We start from the raw sequence: 13,569 nt of genomic DNA, 5'->3' as shown, positions 1-13,569 counted from the left end.
CCACTGCTCCTATTCAAGCTCCTGGCTGGTGGAGGTCTTTGTCCGTTAGAGCCCAGGAAGCTGACTGAGGTGACCTGTTGGACGTGGACAAACTTTCTCCCTTTCTTGTTTTTTGTTTTTCTAATTTCTTTTATTTTGCTTTTTTTTTCATTTTCAGTTTTCTTTTCCTCTTTTCTTTTCTCTTTGTTCTTTTTATTTGTTTGGCTTTTTTTTTCTTTTTCTCATTTTTTTCCCTTTGCATTTTCTCCTTTTATTTTTTTACATTTTTGTTTCTATATTTTGTTTACTTTTGTATATTTTACATATTATATATTATTTTTATATTTGTATATTTATATATTATTTCTATATTATTTCTATATTATATATTATTTATATATTTTATATTATATATTATTTGTATACTTTGTATATTGTTTATATATTATTTGTATATTTTTATATATTTTATAATCTGTTCATACAAATTTTTTTGTTTTTATTATTAAAGTTCTTAATTTCTATTTTCTATTTTGATTTTTATTCTTTTGACCTTTTTGTTATTTTTATTTTCCTTTTATTTTATTTTTCTCAGATTTTTGTTTATTTTTAATCTTATTTTATTCAGTATGTTATTTGATTTTTATTTTGAAGTCACCACATGTAATGACTTTGCAGCCCCCTTTGGCAATAAGAAGCACCATATTGGTGATTATATACCCCTTAGATCACTTGGCCAAGGATCTTTTGCAGAGGTTAAACTGGCCCAGCACAGCCTCACTGGGACCAAGGTGGCGCTCAAAAGCCTTAGCCAGCGGGACTCGACTGGAGAGTTTGAGGAAATGAAATCTCTTAAGACCTTACACCATCCGAATATCATTGCACTGTTTGAAGTGATCACCACCCGGGACAAATATACTTATCATGGAATATGCGAGCAGAGACAACCTGTTCGATCACCTGGAGCAGTGCAGCCGCAAAACTGAGCACGAAGCCAGGCCCATGTTCAGGCAAATGATTTCAGCCCTTCACTACTGTCATCGAAAAAACATCGTTCATCGTGATTTGAAGCCAGAAAACATCCTTCTAGACGACAACCTCAATATAAAGGTGGCGGACTTTGGTTTGAGCAGAGACTTTACTAATTATAAACTGACAACTGTCTGTGGCACCTTCGCCTACATGGCGCCGGAGATTTTAGAGCGTCAGGTGTACGATGGCCCCAAGGCAGATGTCTGGAGTCTGGGGGTCATCCTCTACCGCATGCTGACGGGGGATGAGCTGTTTGTGGAGGACAGCGAGGCAAAAGTGCTAAAAGAAATACACAGTAAAAAGCTGCATCCACCAGATTTTACATCAGTGGAAGTTCAAGACCTGTTATGAAAAATGTTGACTGTTGACCCTGGCCAGAGACCCACCCTAGATGACATCATGAAAGACACATGGGTGAACATGGGTGAGGACGAGGAAATGAGGCCCTACAGTGAGCCACCTTGGGGGGACATTGACCCCCAGGTGACCAAAATAATGAAGGGCATGGGCTTCAAGGAGCAAGAAATCCAGGAGTCATTGACACAGAGTAAATACGACAGGGTCATGGGAACGTACCTAATCCTCAGGATGAAGACAACCAAGATGCAGGGCCGCACTATAAAGGTAAAGCCCTGCTCCTCCTCTGACCCGAGCACCAGCACTTCCTGCAGTGAAGAGGCTGAGACTTCCATTCCCTCAACCAGCCCTGCACCCAGCCTGGACTCAAGCTCTAGCCCTTCCCCAGGCAGCAAGGAAGCCGAGAAGAAAGATCCCCCACCCAGAGTGGAGGTGAGGATGTCCCCCTCTCCAGCACCCAGCGTGCACTCCAGCTCCTCCTCATCCACCTGCCACCCAGGAGAGACGGTGCCTGCCCCTGCACTTAGCCTGCAGTCCAGCTCCTCGGCTTACTCACCAGCTCCAGAAGCAAGGACCACCACTCCCCTGCCCTGTCCAGAGCCTGGAACCACCACTCCCAGCTCAGCCCTCCAGCGTGGCCCTGAGGGCTCCCCCACCACCCGCAGCAGCAACAGCAGCTGCTCCTTCCAACAAGTTTCAGAGCTGGGTGGTAGGACCCCAAGCTCTCCATCTCGCTCCCGCCACGGGATGGCTCGGAGAGTCCTCAGGTTCTTGTTAAAATGTATCTGCTGTAGGCCGTCCACTAACAAAAGAAGAGTTACACCAACATAATGTGTAAACATTGTGGACCGCCTACAGCAGATACATTTTAAGAACCTGAAGACCCTAGGCCCAACCAGGGGTCTGGCCACATGCGTGCTCTGATCGAGAATCCAACCAGGTACCCTGTGGCTTGCAAGGCAACACCCAACCCACTGAGCCACACCAGTGGGAACACACAACTCGGTCCCATGGATGATGGACATGTGCAAACCAACGCAGCATTCCTGCACAGGATTCACAGCATCTCTGTGGCCTTCAGGAGTATCTTAAGGAGGACGGCCTGGAGCCCCCTGGGGGTCAAGAAGAGAGGCCACCCTCCTTGCAGGTCCACCCCTCCACCCCCACCTAATGAAACCTCAGACTGGACTGTTTTTCCTGGGACCCTTCTCCCCTCCCCTGCTCTCCTTTGCTCCCGTGTTTGTGGGGGTTCTTATTAAAGAACTTGTTTTTTCCAAATGTTGTAATCAACTTGATGCTCCAGAAAGATGTATTGGACACTCTGTTTTTATCATCTCTGCACAGACTTGGGGTGGGGCATCCTGTAGTTGGAGAAGCATGTAGGGGTGCAGTACTTGGGCTTTATTAGGGGAACCCCCAGCAATAACAGAAGTGGTTTTGCAGGGAAAAGGCCAGCACCCAGCACACTGGGCCTGTCCAGACACCAGGGCACAGCAGGGGTGAGGTAGGCAGAGTCTCTACTGTCACACAGCCCATAGCCTGGCTGCTCTGTGACATCAGCAGGAACCCCCTCTCCTGACCTCTTGGCTTTGCTGCTTCCCTCTGGGCTGCTGCCAGTCTCAGGGGGCCTGTCCCTCCATACAAGTCAGACGTGTAAAGCTCTGGAGGAAGAACGCTCCAGGCAGAGGGAACAGCCAAGCCCCAGGTGGCTGGAGCTGAGTGAGCTGGAGTGAGAGCAGCAGGAGAAGGGGCTGCAGACAAAGGGCAGAGCTCCTGGGCCACGGGAAGGGGTGTGGGTTTGACTCTGAGAAAATGATCAACCCAGGAAGGGTTTTAAGGAAGGAATTAATATGATCCAATTTAAGTTTTAAATCTACTCAATTGTGGAGAATATTCTCCCTCTGTAAACATTTTTATCTATACTTACATGTTACAGATTCATCAGGCAGGGCAGGTTTTATTATAACCACTGAAGAAATGTGAGTTAGAAACCGTTTGTACTTTTTCACTTCAATCCTTTTCACCCCAGTTCCCTGAACAGGTACACACGCAAGTCAATACATTGTTTTAAACAGGAAAGACCCACCTGCCTCTGCGCAGTTGATTCATTGGTTCTTAGATCACTGAGTAGCTGATCTGCTTGCCCTTTGCACTGAGGAACCTGCTGGGTTCCTTTCATTCACCTGTCCTCCTGCCCTGTGATGAGAACAGCACATCATTTGGTGTTGTCATTAAGTGGTCCCTTCCCCTCCTCGCCCTGATCTTCCCTTCCTGAGTTCTTGGGGGCTGGGAACTGTCTTACTCACCTTTGTATTCCAGTCATTACCCCAGAGCCAGGTCCAGAGTAGGTGCTCAGAAAACGATGGACAGGTGAACCATCCACCTGCTGACGCTACAGTGGATTGTCCCAAACCAGGACACGCTGGAGTGGAAAAGGGATGTGATAATAAGGATCATGCGGGGCCGAGAGTGTGAAGTCGGATGGGAGGGACTGGGATGTACGGTCAGTCACCTGGGTGATCCCTGTGAAGCATCGTGAACAGAACGGTGAGCGCTGCAGCTCTGGAGTCTTCAGAGGCGCTCGTACTCACTCATTCGCCCGCGCTGGCTTAGACCAAAGGTCCCCAAAGCCTGGGAAGTGCAATAGCATAGGAAGTGCTTGTGAGCAGCAAGGGCGCCGAGGTTGATACAGATTCACACTGTCATCACGTAATTCCCTTCCAATTCTACTCTGGCACTTTTAATTATTACAAAAAGAAACTCTCAGTTTGGTGCTAGGTTATCTTTAACCCCCTCAGACTCTGGCTAGTCTGCTTATAAAACAAAAAGTAAACAGACTTCAGGATCGGAACTTTTGAATAAGCAATGATATTTGGCTGGAATTTAATATTATTATGTTAATTATATTCATTGTATGCTTTTCGTTTCTCCTTGAAAGTTTTGACCATTTTTGAGGTGGAATTGGGATGTAAAATTTCATTTTCAATTAATCTTATGAAGGAAGGATTTAAAATATATGTAACAGACTGCCGGCCAAGGTGGAGGCACAGGTGGATACGCTTTGCCTCCTTGCACTATTATAAAAAGGACCACAACTAATCTCAAAACAAAATGCAACCAGAACTACCAGAAAATCAAACTGTATGGAAGTCTTCTTTACATACAAACTCCACATAAAGAAGAAATATTCATCTAGGCACAGATGGGGAGCCAGGGCAGAAAGGACATGGTGTGGTGGTGGCAATGAGGCAGTGGCAGCAGTGGCAAGCACAACAGACTGTCCCACATTTCCCTGGGGCAGGTAAAAACCAGGAGGGCACCTGTTGAACTAGGCATCCCAGCCCTAGACCATACCAAGCAGCCTAGGGTTCTAGCACCAGATAAGTAAAGCCTCATGACTTCCACTTGTAATAAGAAGTAGGGGTTGGAGCAGTGGAAGAAACTGCCAATCTCTCCGAAGAGTCCATTTAAAGGACCTGCACTGCCCTAGAATGTACCAAACCCACCCACTCCGGGGTTCAGCACCAGGGCAGCAGCTAGAAAGGTGCCAGTCACATACAGGAAGTGGGGGAAGATACTAGAAATAGGGCAAGAGCTGAGCAAGTAGCATGGGTCCCTCTCAGACCCCTGCCCCATATACAGTGCCACAAAGCAAAGCAGCAAAACAGGTTGCCCCACCCTAGTGAATACCTAAGGCTCTGGCCCTCAAAATATAACAGGGGCACCAAGATAGAATCAAAGCATCTCTACCCAATACACAGAAGCAAACACAGGGAGACTGCCAAATTGAGGAGACAAAGAAATATGGCCTACGTGAAAGAACAGATCAAAACTCCAGAAAAACAACTAAGCAAAACAGAGGTAGACAGCTTATCAGATGCAGAGTTCAAAACACCAGTGATAAGGATGCTCAGAGATCTCATTACGGCAAATGCATTAAGGAAAGAAATGAAGGCTACACTAAGTGAAATAAAGAAAAATCCACAGGGAACCAACAGTGAAGGGAAGGAAGCCAGGATTCAAGTCAGTGACTTGGAACATAAGTAAGAAATGAATGGGCAACCAGTACAGAATGAAAAAAATGAACTCAAAAAAGAAAATGAGAGAAGAAGACTCTGGGACATCGCCAAATGTGCCAACATCCAAATCATAGGGGTTCCAGAAGAACTTTTACAGCCCATAGTGGTGAAAACTTTTCAGAAAGTAAGTTAGGGACTCTGTCTGCTGATGAAGAGATATGGACAGGGAAGGTGATGGAAGAAGTTGAATTAATGAAGTATGGGAAGAAATGGTAATAAAAACAACCATCACGACTTCCAGAAGTATCCCTCAAGAACAGTTAGTGCTGCCCTGGCTGGTGTGGTTCAGTGGATTGAGTGCCAACCTGCAAACCAAAGGGTCACCAGTTTGATTCCCAGTCAGGGCACATGCCTGGGTTGCTGGCCAGGTCCCCTGTAGGGGGTGCTTGAGAGGCAACTGCACATTGACTTTTCTCTCCCTGTCTTTCTCCCTCCCTTGCCCTCTGTCTAAAAAAATAAAATCTTAAAAATAGATAGTGCTGAAGAATACCACCAGGAAGTCTGTAAACAGGGTCCTGTGGCCCTGAGGGGGCCACACCTGTCAGGTGAGTGATTTGCAATGTGGAGGTGTGGGGGCGGACGGTTTTAGTAAAGCAATACAGCTATCATCCTTGTGTTTGATCTCCTTAAAAGTAACTCAGTAAAATAGTCCAATAAGAAATACACCTCATTGCCAATCATGTTCCATTTGCTTACCCTTACATTCACACATTTTCTTTTAGTCTGCTTTTTTAGCCCTGTTTCCCATTATTCTACTACTTTAGCTGTGGCTCCAGCAAAACTAGACTGCTTATTGTTCTGACAAATTCTCTTACCTTCTTCCATTTGTGCCTTTTCTCTTACTACATCTCATAGAAGAGCCCACCCCACACCTAACGCAAACTATCTACATATTTTGAATCCTACACACCCTTCAAGCCCAGCATAAATTAACTTTTCTATAAAGACCTTTTAAAAAATAATCTAATGTGATTTTGCTCTCTTCTGAGTCTGCACTTCACCTTGTACAACCCTGACCGGCACGATCCTCTTCCTCGACCTCGTCAGTCCAGCGTCTTCTATGGTTACTGTTTGCTAGTTTGCTCAGTGTGATGAACTTCCCGAGGGCAGGGATAGTAACATTTACCTTTACAGTCCCCTGGTTATTCACGGAAACAACAAAATGAAGGGCTCTCATGTACAGTCAAGACATGTTTGTGAAATAAGTCAACACATCCTTTCCTACTTGTAGGGGGTGACTTCTTAGAGGTCCTGCCCTTCAGACTCGGGATAAAAAACACACGATCATTGTTGCTACAGGGGAGCATCTGTTATGGAAACTTCCCCAGAAAGAGACCACATTCAGGAGGAGATACATTAAATCTACTAGGAGATTAAGAAACTTCAAAGACTCCAGACAAGGAGACACTTCAAGGCATGCACATTTGAGATTTTCAGAAGTGTAAGATTTTAAGGAGGCATAAGGCTATTCCCTGCAAAAGAAAAAGTCTTTAGATGTTTCAGGTATGAACACATAGGCATAAGGGCTACTTGGAACATGCCCAGGCTTCCTGGCCCTGGGGCAGCCGTGGCTGGCTGGGGCTGGGTAGGAGTGCAGTCCAATCAGAAAACAGAGGGCCCCTCTCCTGGCTTGTCGGGTATTTCTAAATCTTCTATGCGATGGGTGACACCAGGGGGGAGAAAAGAGGAAAAAAGAAAACAGACTTCAGTTGGGTTTAAGCTGGGAGAAAAAGTTCATTGCCTACCTTTCCTGTGTTGAAATGCTTTTGTTTTTTGTTTTGTTTTGTCTTGTTTTGGTTTTTGTTTTGTTTTGTTACTGAGACACAGGAAAGAGTCCAGCATGTAAGTCTGCAGTCTTAAATCACTGAGTGGGCTTGAAATGAAATGATTTTTGATGATAAGTGCCTTGCACAGGGCCGAAGACAGACATTTAACAAATATTTGTGAATAGATGTCCAACAAGGGACTTGTATTAGTGAACATAAATAATCACACAAGTAGAGGTAAACACATATGATCTGACAAATTAATTTTTAAAAAACTTTACCTTCTAAGTAAACCTTGTTTCTGTGCTACATCAGACTTGTAAAACTCAAAACAAATAAATAAAACACAAATAATTGGAATGCTGCAGCCAGGGCCCCCCTAAAGAGATATTTGTAATGGGTTCCAGAACTCAGGTTGTCCAGGAAATACAAAAATATAGGATGTCCTCACCCCCACAAGTCTGGACTGGGGGATGGGACACTAGGAGCAGGGCCATTGAGAGTTATTTTGCATATCTATAACTGCTGGCTAGCTTCATAGATATGTTAAGTAGCTGTGGTAGTGCTTTGAGCCAGGGAGGTGGGAATGACTTGGACCCATGACTTCACTGGGAGGCAACTCTCCCTGGTTACAGCACCTGCCTGAGAGCTTGGAGATGGTTCTCTTCACACCACAGGGCCATGCCTGCTCAGACAACTATGGCAACCCAGAAAGACTGGAAAAATGCTGGAGTGCTGGCAGGTATAGTCAATTGTGGGAGGAGCCAGAAATGGGGTTGCAGAGGAAGATTCCTGCCGGGATTTAAAACCCAAGCACGGGAGCCATTGCAGGGAATCAAGCAGTTCTGGGGTTCCCTTTACCATGTGGCTTAGGAAGCAGGAGAGACCATGCAGGACTAGGGATGGGGACAATGAGAGACCTTGCAGGGAAGGAAAGTGGTGAAAGCACTCTCTCTAGTAGGCCATGACAAGGTGCCACGTGGATTTGGATTAAGACCTGGAGATCGAGGCTGGGAACCTCGGAGGCCTGCCAGCTGAGCACGAATCACTGGGAAGGATCGGGAGCTAGCCAAGCCACAGACTTTTCTTTTCCCTGAGATACAGTACCCTGACTGGCCTAAGGCGGGGGGGGGGGGTTGAAGGATTATGTGTGTTTGTGGATGTTTTAAAGGACTTTGGTATTTAATGGTGACATTCTGCCATTACTCTAAATCTGTATAACTTTTGAATAAATAGTTCCTTTCCTTCTCACCAAAATCTGATATTGAGAGCCATCATTCCAATTCCCTGGAGGCGGGCAACGAATCCACAGTGACATAGGGACTCTGTAACCCCCAGGTCCATTCTGTGACACAACAACGAGGAGAGAACAAGGGAAGCCTGTTGGGAGCCACCCTGCCTGGTTTCAGGAGCTGTAACCCCCCCATGGCTAAGGCCAAGTGAGTGACCTTCGGACCAGAAGCCACTAAGGAGGCAAAGCTTATCTCCCTGGCAGAAGCACTGCTTCAGCTCCTTTTTTCCATAACTGGCCCCCAATACTTGATCAGTTAGCCAATGACAGGTAAGATTCCCCAAGGGGGGAATGACCTAAGACAGGCATGATCATGTGGAGGCCCCAGGAAAGGACTTGAGGGGAAATGGAGAAAGGGGTGATTGACCCCCGCACCTTGGCTTTGACAAAGCCTGAATCCTCATCCTGCCTTAGAGAAGTCTCCTAATTTCTTTTTTTAAATTTATCCTTTATTTGTTTTTTTAATATTTTATTTATTTTTTAGAGAGAGGAGGGAGGGAAAAAGAGAGAGAGAAACATCAATGTGCAGTTGCTCGGGGTCACGGCCTGCAACCAAGGCATGAACCCTGACTGGGAATCGAACCTGCGACACTTTGGTTTGCAGTCTGTGCTCAATCCACTGAGCTACGCCAGCCAGGGCAGAAGTCTCCTAATTTCTTGGCTATTTTGCCCCCTCTGCCTGACTTCAGCCTGAAACAATGACAGAGGGTGGTGCAGCCCTGTGCTGGAAAGGGCAGGTTCCCTGGATGATCAGGCCTGAGAAAGAATACATAAACTCCTGTGAAACCTGCTTTACTAAGAATACCCTCAATTAAATGATAAGGGTCCGAGCAGGAAATGAGTGTATTTCCCAAAGTTTTGTAGCCCTTTAGCTAACAGACCCTGACTCAGAATAAGCCCTTGTAGCTCTGTGTATGCTATCTATTGTTTGATCCTTATTGCCTAACAATGATTAATGAACTTTACCTGTATTCCTGGGCAAATTAAAAGCCAATAAAAACCTGTGAAGGGAAGGATCGGGGTGCTCTCCCCTAGAGATAGTGTTCAGGCTGCTCTGAGGCATCTTCTCCTTGAGAGGGTAGCTATGCCATCCCTTTTCCTCCACAGGACTCGGTAGTCTGTGTGAATTTATCTCATATCTCATCCAAAACGCTGCATACACTGCGGGTTGGTGTCTGTGTCAGAAGCCAGAGGCTGGCATGACCTGAAACCTGGAGATTTAGTACCTGGTGAGGAATGCCCATCACCCTGATACCCATATGTTTTAGGAGGGCTTCACTGGCTTCTCTCACCCTTGAAGAAGTGAGTCTTAGTACCTTCAGATGCCCAGACAGCCTGGTGTGCAGGGAATGCTTGTCATACTCTTTGACAGTCCACGAAGGATTATTTTTCCTGTCTTCCATAGCTTCCTCCAAATTCACATCCCCATACAGTGGGTTATTCTTCAGAACTGATGAGAGGGGTGGTGGGGGGATCTCTGTGGAGGCAGCTCCCTTCATGCTGAATCCCCTCAGTTGCTGAGCAGTAATGTTCTTCTTTTCTCTCTGTTGGGAGGCATAGAGACAAGGCTTCTCTTACCATCAGGCCACGGATGGCGGAGAGTGTAGCATAAAGAACTACACCTGAAAATGTGTCAGTTCTGCCCAGAAACACAACAGATTAGGACAGTGAATGAGGAAAGGATTCCAGGATCTAGTTTGATCTAGAATCCTGTGAGTCCTTTCTTTGCCCGTGATCTTGTTTGGTTTCAGTATCATTCATTAAAATGCTATTTTATAACTACAGACAAAGGACACTGTTCTTTAACTCAAATACTGGTAGAATTCTGAACAAAGCCATTTTTTTTAGCTCACTGGCATTGAGCTTTAATGCCATTTTATTTCCACCTGTGCACTCCATGACTGATAAGAATAATGGTTAACATTGTTCTACTAATCCAGCAAAGTCAGGATGGAAAGGCATTTTACAGACTTGCCTTTGCTTTTGTGACAGATCTCTTGGGACTCCTATTTCAGACATCTTAGAGAAATGGGCCAACTCAGCATTGCATTCCTCTGTGTATCTACAGACCACCTGACTATGAGATGCCTCTAACATTGACTTTTGAATTTTTGAAATCTATTTATTGAAGCATAATATGAATAAGGTCAAGTACACATATGATAAATGTATGGACAGATAAATTTTCACAAACCAAATAAACCTAAGTAAGATTCTACCAAGGAACAGCCCTGGCTGGTGTGGCTCAGTGGATTGAGTGCTGGCCTGCAAACCAAAGGGTTGCTGGTTCGATTCCCAGTCAGGACACAGGAGTTGTGGACCAGGTCCCCAACAGGAAGCGTGCGAGAGGCCCCCTACTCTCTCCTTCCCTTCCCCTATCTCTAAAACTAAATAAATAAAATCTTAAAAAGATTTTACCAAAGAACAGATCATTACCAGCATGCCTCATGCTCCTTCCTGTCACTATCCTCTCCCTGCCCAAAGACAACCAGTATCCCACATTTAGTAGTGTGAGCCAGGTCTCTCTCTCTTTCTCTTCAGTGTCCAATTTGACCTCAGATTTCTTACTTTGCTTTTTTCCTTATAACTACAAAGTTATTATGAAGGTGGAAAATTTTTTAATTAAAATTTGTTCATTGGTCAAATATAATTGAGAAGAAAAAAAACTGATAGTGTAATTCCTCATCTATCATGGGGCATCAAGGGAGAGGAATTTCATGCACATTAATTTCCAGAAAGCTTAGATCCCTTAAAAACTGGCAGCAAATATCATTAATTTATAGCATTTTTAAAGAAATAAATGTGCTTTACATATTTCCTTCTTCCAAAACAGAAAAGGTTTAAAAGCAATAAATATTTCTCTGTCAGGGGTGTCCAACCTTTTGGCGTCTCTGTGCCACACTGGAAGAAGAGCTGTCTCGGGCCACACATGAAATACATTGCAACACATAATCACAAAAAAAACTCATAATGATTTAAATATTACGATTTTGTGTTGGGGCACATTCATAGCCATCCTGGGCAACATGTGGCCCATGGGCTGTGGGTTAGACACCCCTGTGGGTCATATTTATGGTCATCGATAGGCTGATGCTCTCAGCACCTATTTGGGTATGTTGGTCATGTTAAAAATGTATTTCTATAAGCTGAGTTGCAAACTGATGTTACATACAGTTTTCTTCTGATATGACTGGTAATATTAAAAAATAGTCTCTAAAATCTTTCCATTCTCTTTGGCCTTAGGTTTTCCTCATTTTCTTAATCTGTACACTTTGTACATCAAGATCAACTTGGAGATCTTCTCTGACTTACTAGGTTGTTGGTCTCCTCACAACCAATTTATGTTCTGTAACTCTGAAGTCTGCAATGAAATCATAAATCATCTTTTTTAAAAAAGATTTTATCTATTTATTTTTAGAAAGACAGGAAGGGAGGGAGAAAGAGAGGGAGAGAAACATCAGTGTGTGGTTGCCTCTCGTGCACCCCCTACTAGGGAACTGGTCTTCAACCCAAGCATGTACCCTGACTGGGAATTGAACCAGCAACTCTTTGGTTCACAGGCCCACACTCAATTTACTGAGCTACCCCAGCCAGGCCAAAATAATAAACCCTTTTGACATAGTATTTGTCTGTAAGATGGATAACCTCATGAAACTGAATTCAGGAACACAATTTGATATGAAATTCAGATCACTGCAGATTAGCATAATTCTGACTCAAGTTCTTTTCTTCAAGGGTAGGCATCTTTGAACATCTTTGAAGAGGAATAATTCTTCTGACATTGGTAAGTTGGCTTTGCCAGTTTTCTTGCCTGGTATACACATCCTTTATCTTCCTAAACAAGGAAGCTCTATACATGAGGGAAATACAGTCTCAGGGATAAAGAAAAAGTAGTACACTCTATCACAATATATAAGGACCTTAAAAACTAATGTACAAAAGACAGTACAATAATCAGAGCTATATTCTAAAAAGAACACTCAAGCCCTTAATTCTAAATCATATTCTTTAAAGCCTGAGATTTCTCTTTTAATGTGGTGTCATTTATTTTTGTGTTGCAGGACAATTTCATGCCTGAAAGACATGTGAATAGAAAATTAATAGAATAGTTTTATTAAGAATTTGATGGCTGGATAAAAAATGCCAATTATGGTTGAGACTTATTTGTATATGGATAAAATTTATTTGTATATGGATAGCTTAAGAAAGAAAAACATGTAATTGATTACAACTCTTCATCCACATTTTAGATAGATTATATTTATCAAAGGAAGATTCAATAATAATACTGTTATTTTAGTTATATAGATTCTAAAATAACATTTTAAAGGTGTACACAAGAAAAGTAATACTGCAAAGCTTACCTAGACTTTCTGGCAATAACCATTATTTAGTTCATTTATTCTTTATATATTTTACTATTTATACCATTAAATAGAGTAAAATAGAAGATGTATTTAGATAAACAGAAACTGAAAATATATCATTAAAAGGCCAACAGAGAAGGAATCTCTAAAAAATGAACTTCTGAAAGAATAAAATTAATAGTAGAAGGAAAAATTAAGTTACAAAAAATAATACTGAGCAAGAAAACAAAAAGGAAAAAAGAGTAAACTGATAAATATATACATAAATCTAAGCAAGCACTGATTTTATGGTAAAATAGAAATAATAATAATCACTGATATATGATTTTTAAAATAAGAGACAACAAAAACACTGAACAGTAACAAATTTAACATATTTCTTGATGAGGACACTAAGAGACCATTTCAGAGAGATATTACTAAAACATGTATTGCTTAATTCAGTAGAGCAATATAAAAAAAGAGAAAGTTGAAAGCAAGACAAGAAATATAAAACAAAGAATGTAAGGGGACAGAACCTCAGTAAAATAGAAAAAATATTTAGAAACAATCACATTAAATGTAAATAGCCTAAACCCTCAATTTAAATGACAGAGATTGTCAGATCAGTTTAAACAGTAAATTCAATTACATAATATTTACAAGAGAAATACCTAAAATCTAAGGACTCAGAAAGAATGAGAGTGAATAAATGTAAA

The 13,569-nt window shown here is 42.9% G+C and overlaps 1 protein-coding gene across 1 annotated transcript; it reads left to right on the top strand.

Annotated features, from left to right (window-relative positions):
- The first annotated feature begins 903 nt into the window (after window positions 1-903).
- LOC118497994 (SNF1-like protein kinase ssp2) lies at window positions 904-1,362 on the top strand. Its single transcript, XM_036014459.1, has one exon. It carries the CDS (start codon window positions 904-906, stop codon window positions 1,360-1,362), a length of 459 nt encoding a protein of 152 aa, XP_035870352.1.
- Window positions 1,363-13,569: the final 12,207 nt, after the last annotated feature.

This window comes from Phyllostomus discolor, chromosome 13 (genome assembly GCF_004126475.2).
Source record: "Phyllostomus discolor isolate MPI-MPIP mPhyDis1 chromosome 13, mPhyDis1.pri.v3, whole genome shotgun sequence".
In the NCBI taxonomy this organism is placed as follows: domain Eukaryota; kingdom Metazoa; phylum Chordata; class Mammalia; order Chiroptera; family Phyllostomidae; genus Phyllostomus; species Phyllostomus discolor.
The sequence above is the reverse complement of the archived record's forward strand: the minus strand, read 5'-3'. Positions and strand labels throughout refer to the sequence as shown.

Bases quoted from the DNA above. Each gene is read 5' to 3' on its own strand.
- LOC118497994 (XM_036014459.1), top strand. From the start codon at position 904: ATGGAATATGCGAGCAGAGACAACCTGTTCGATCACCTGGAGCAGTGC.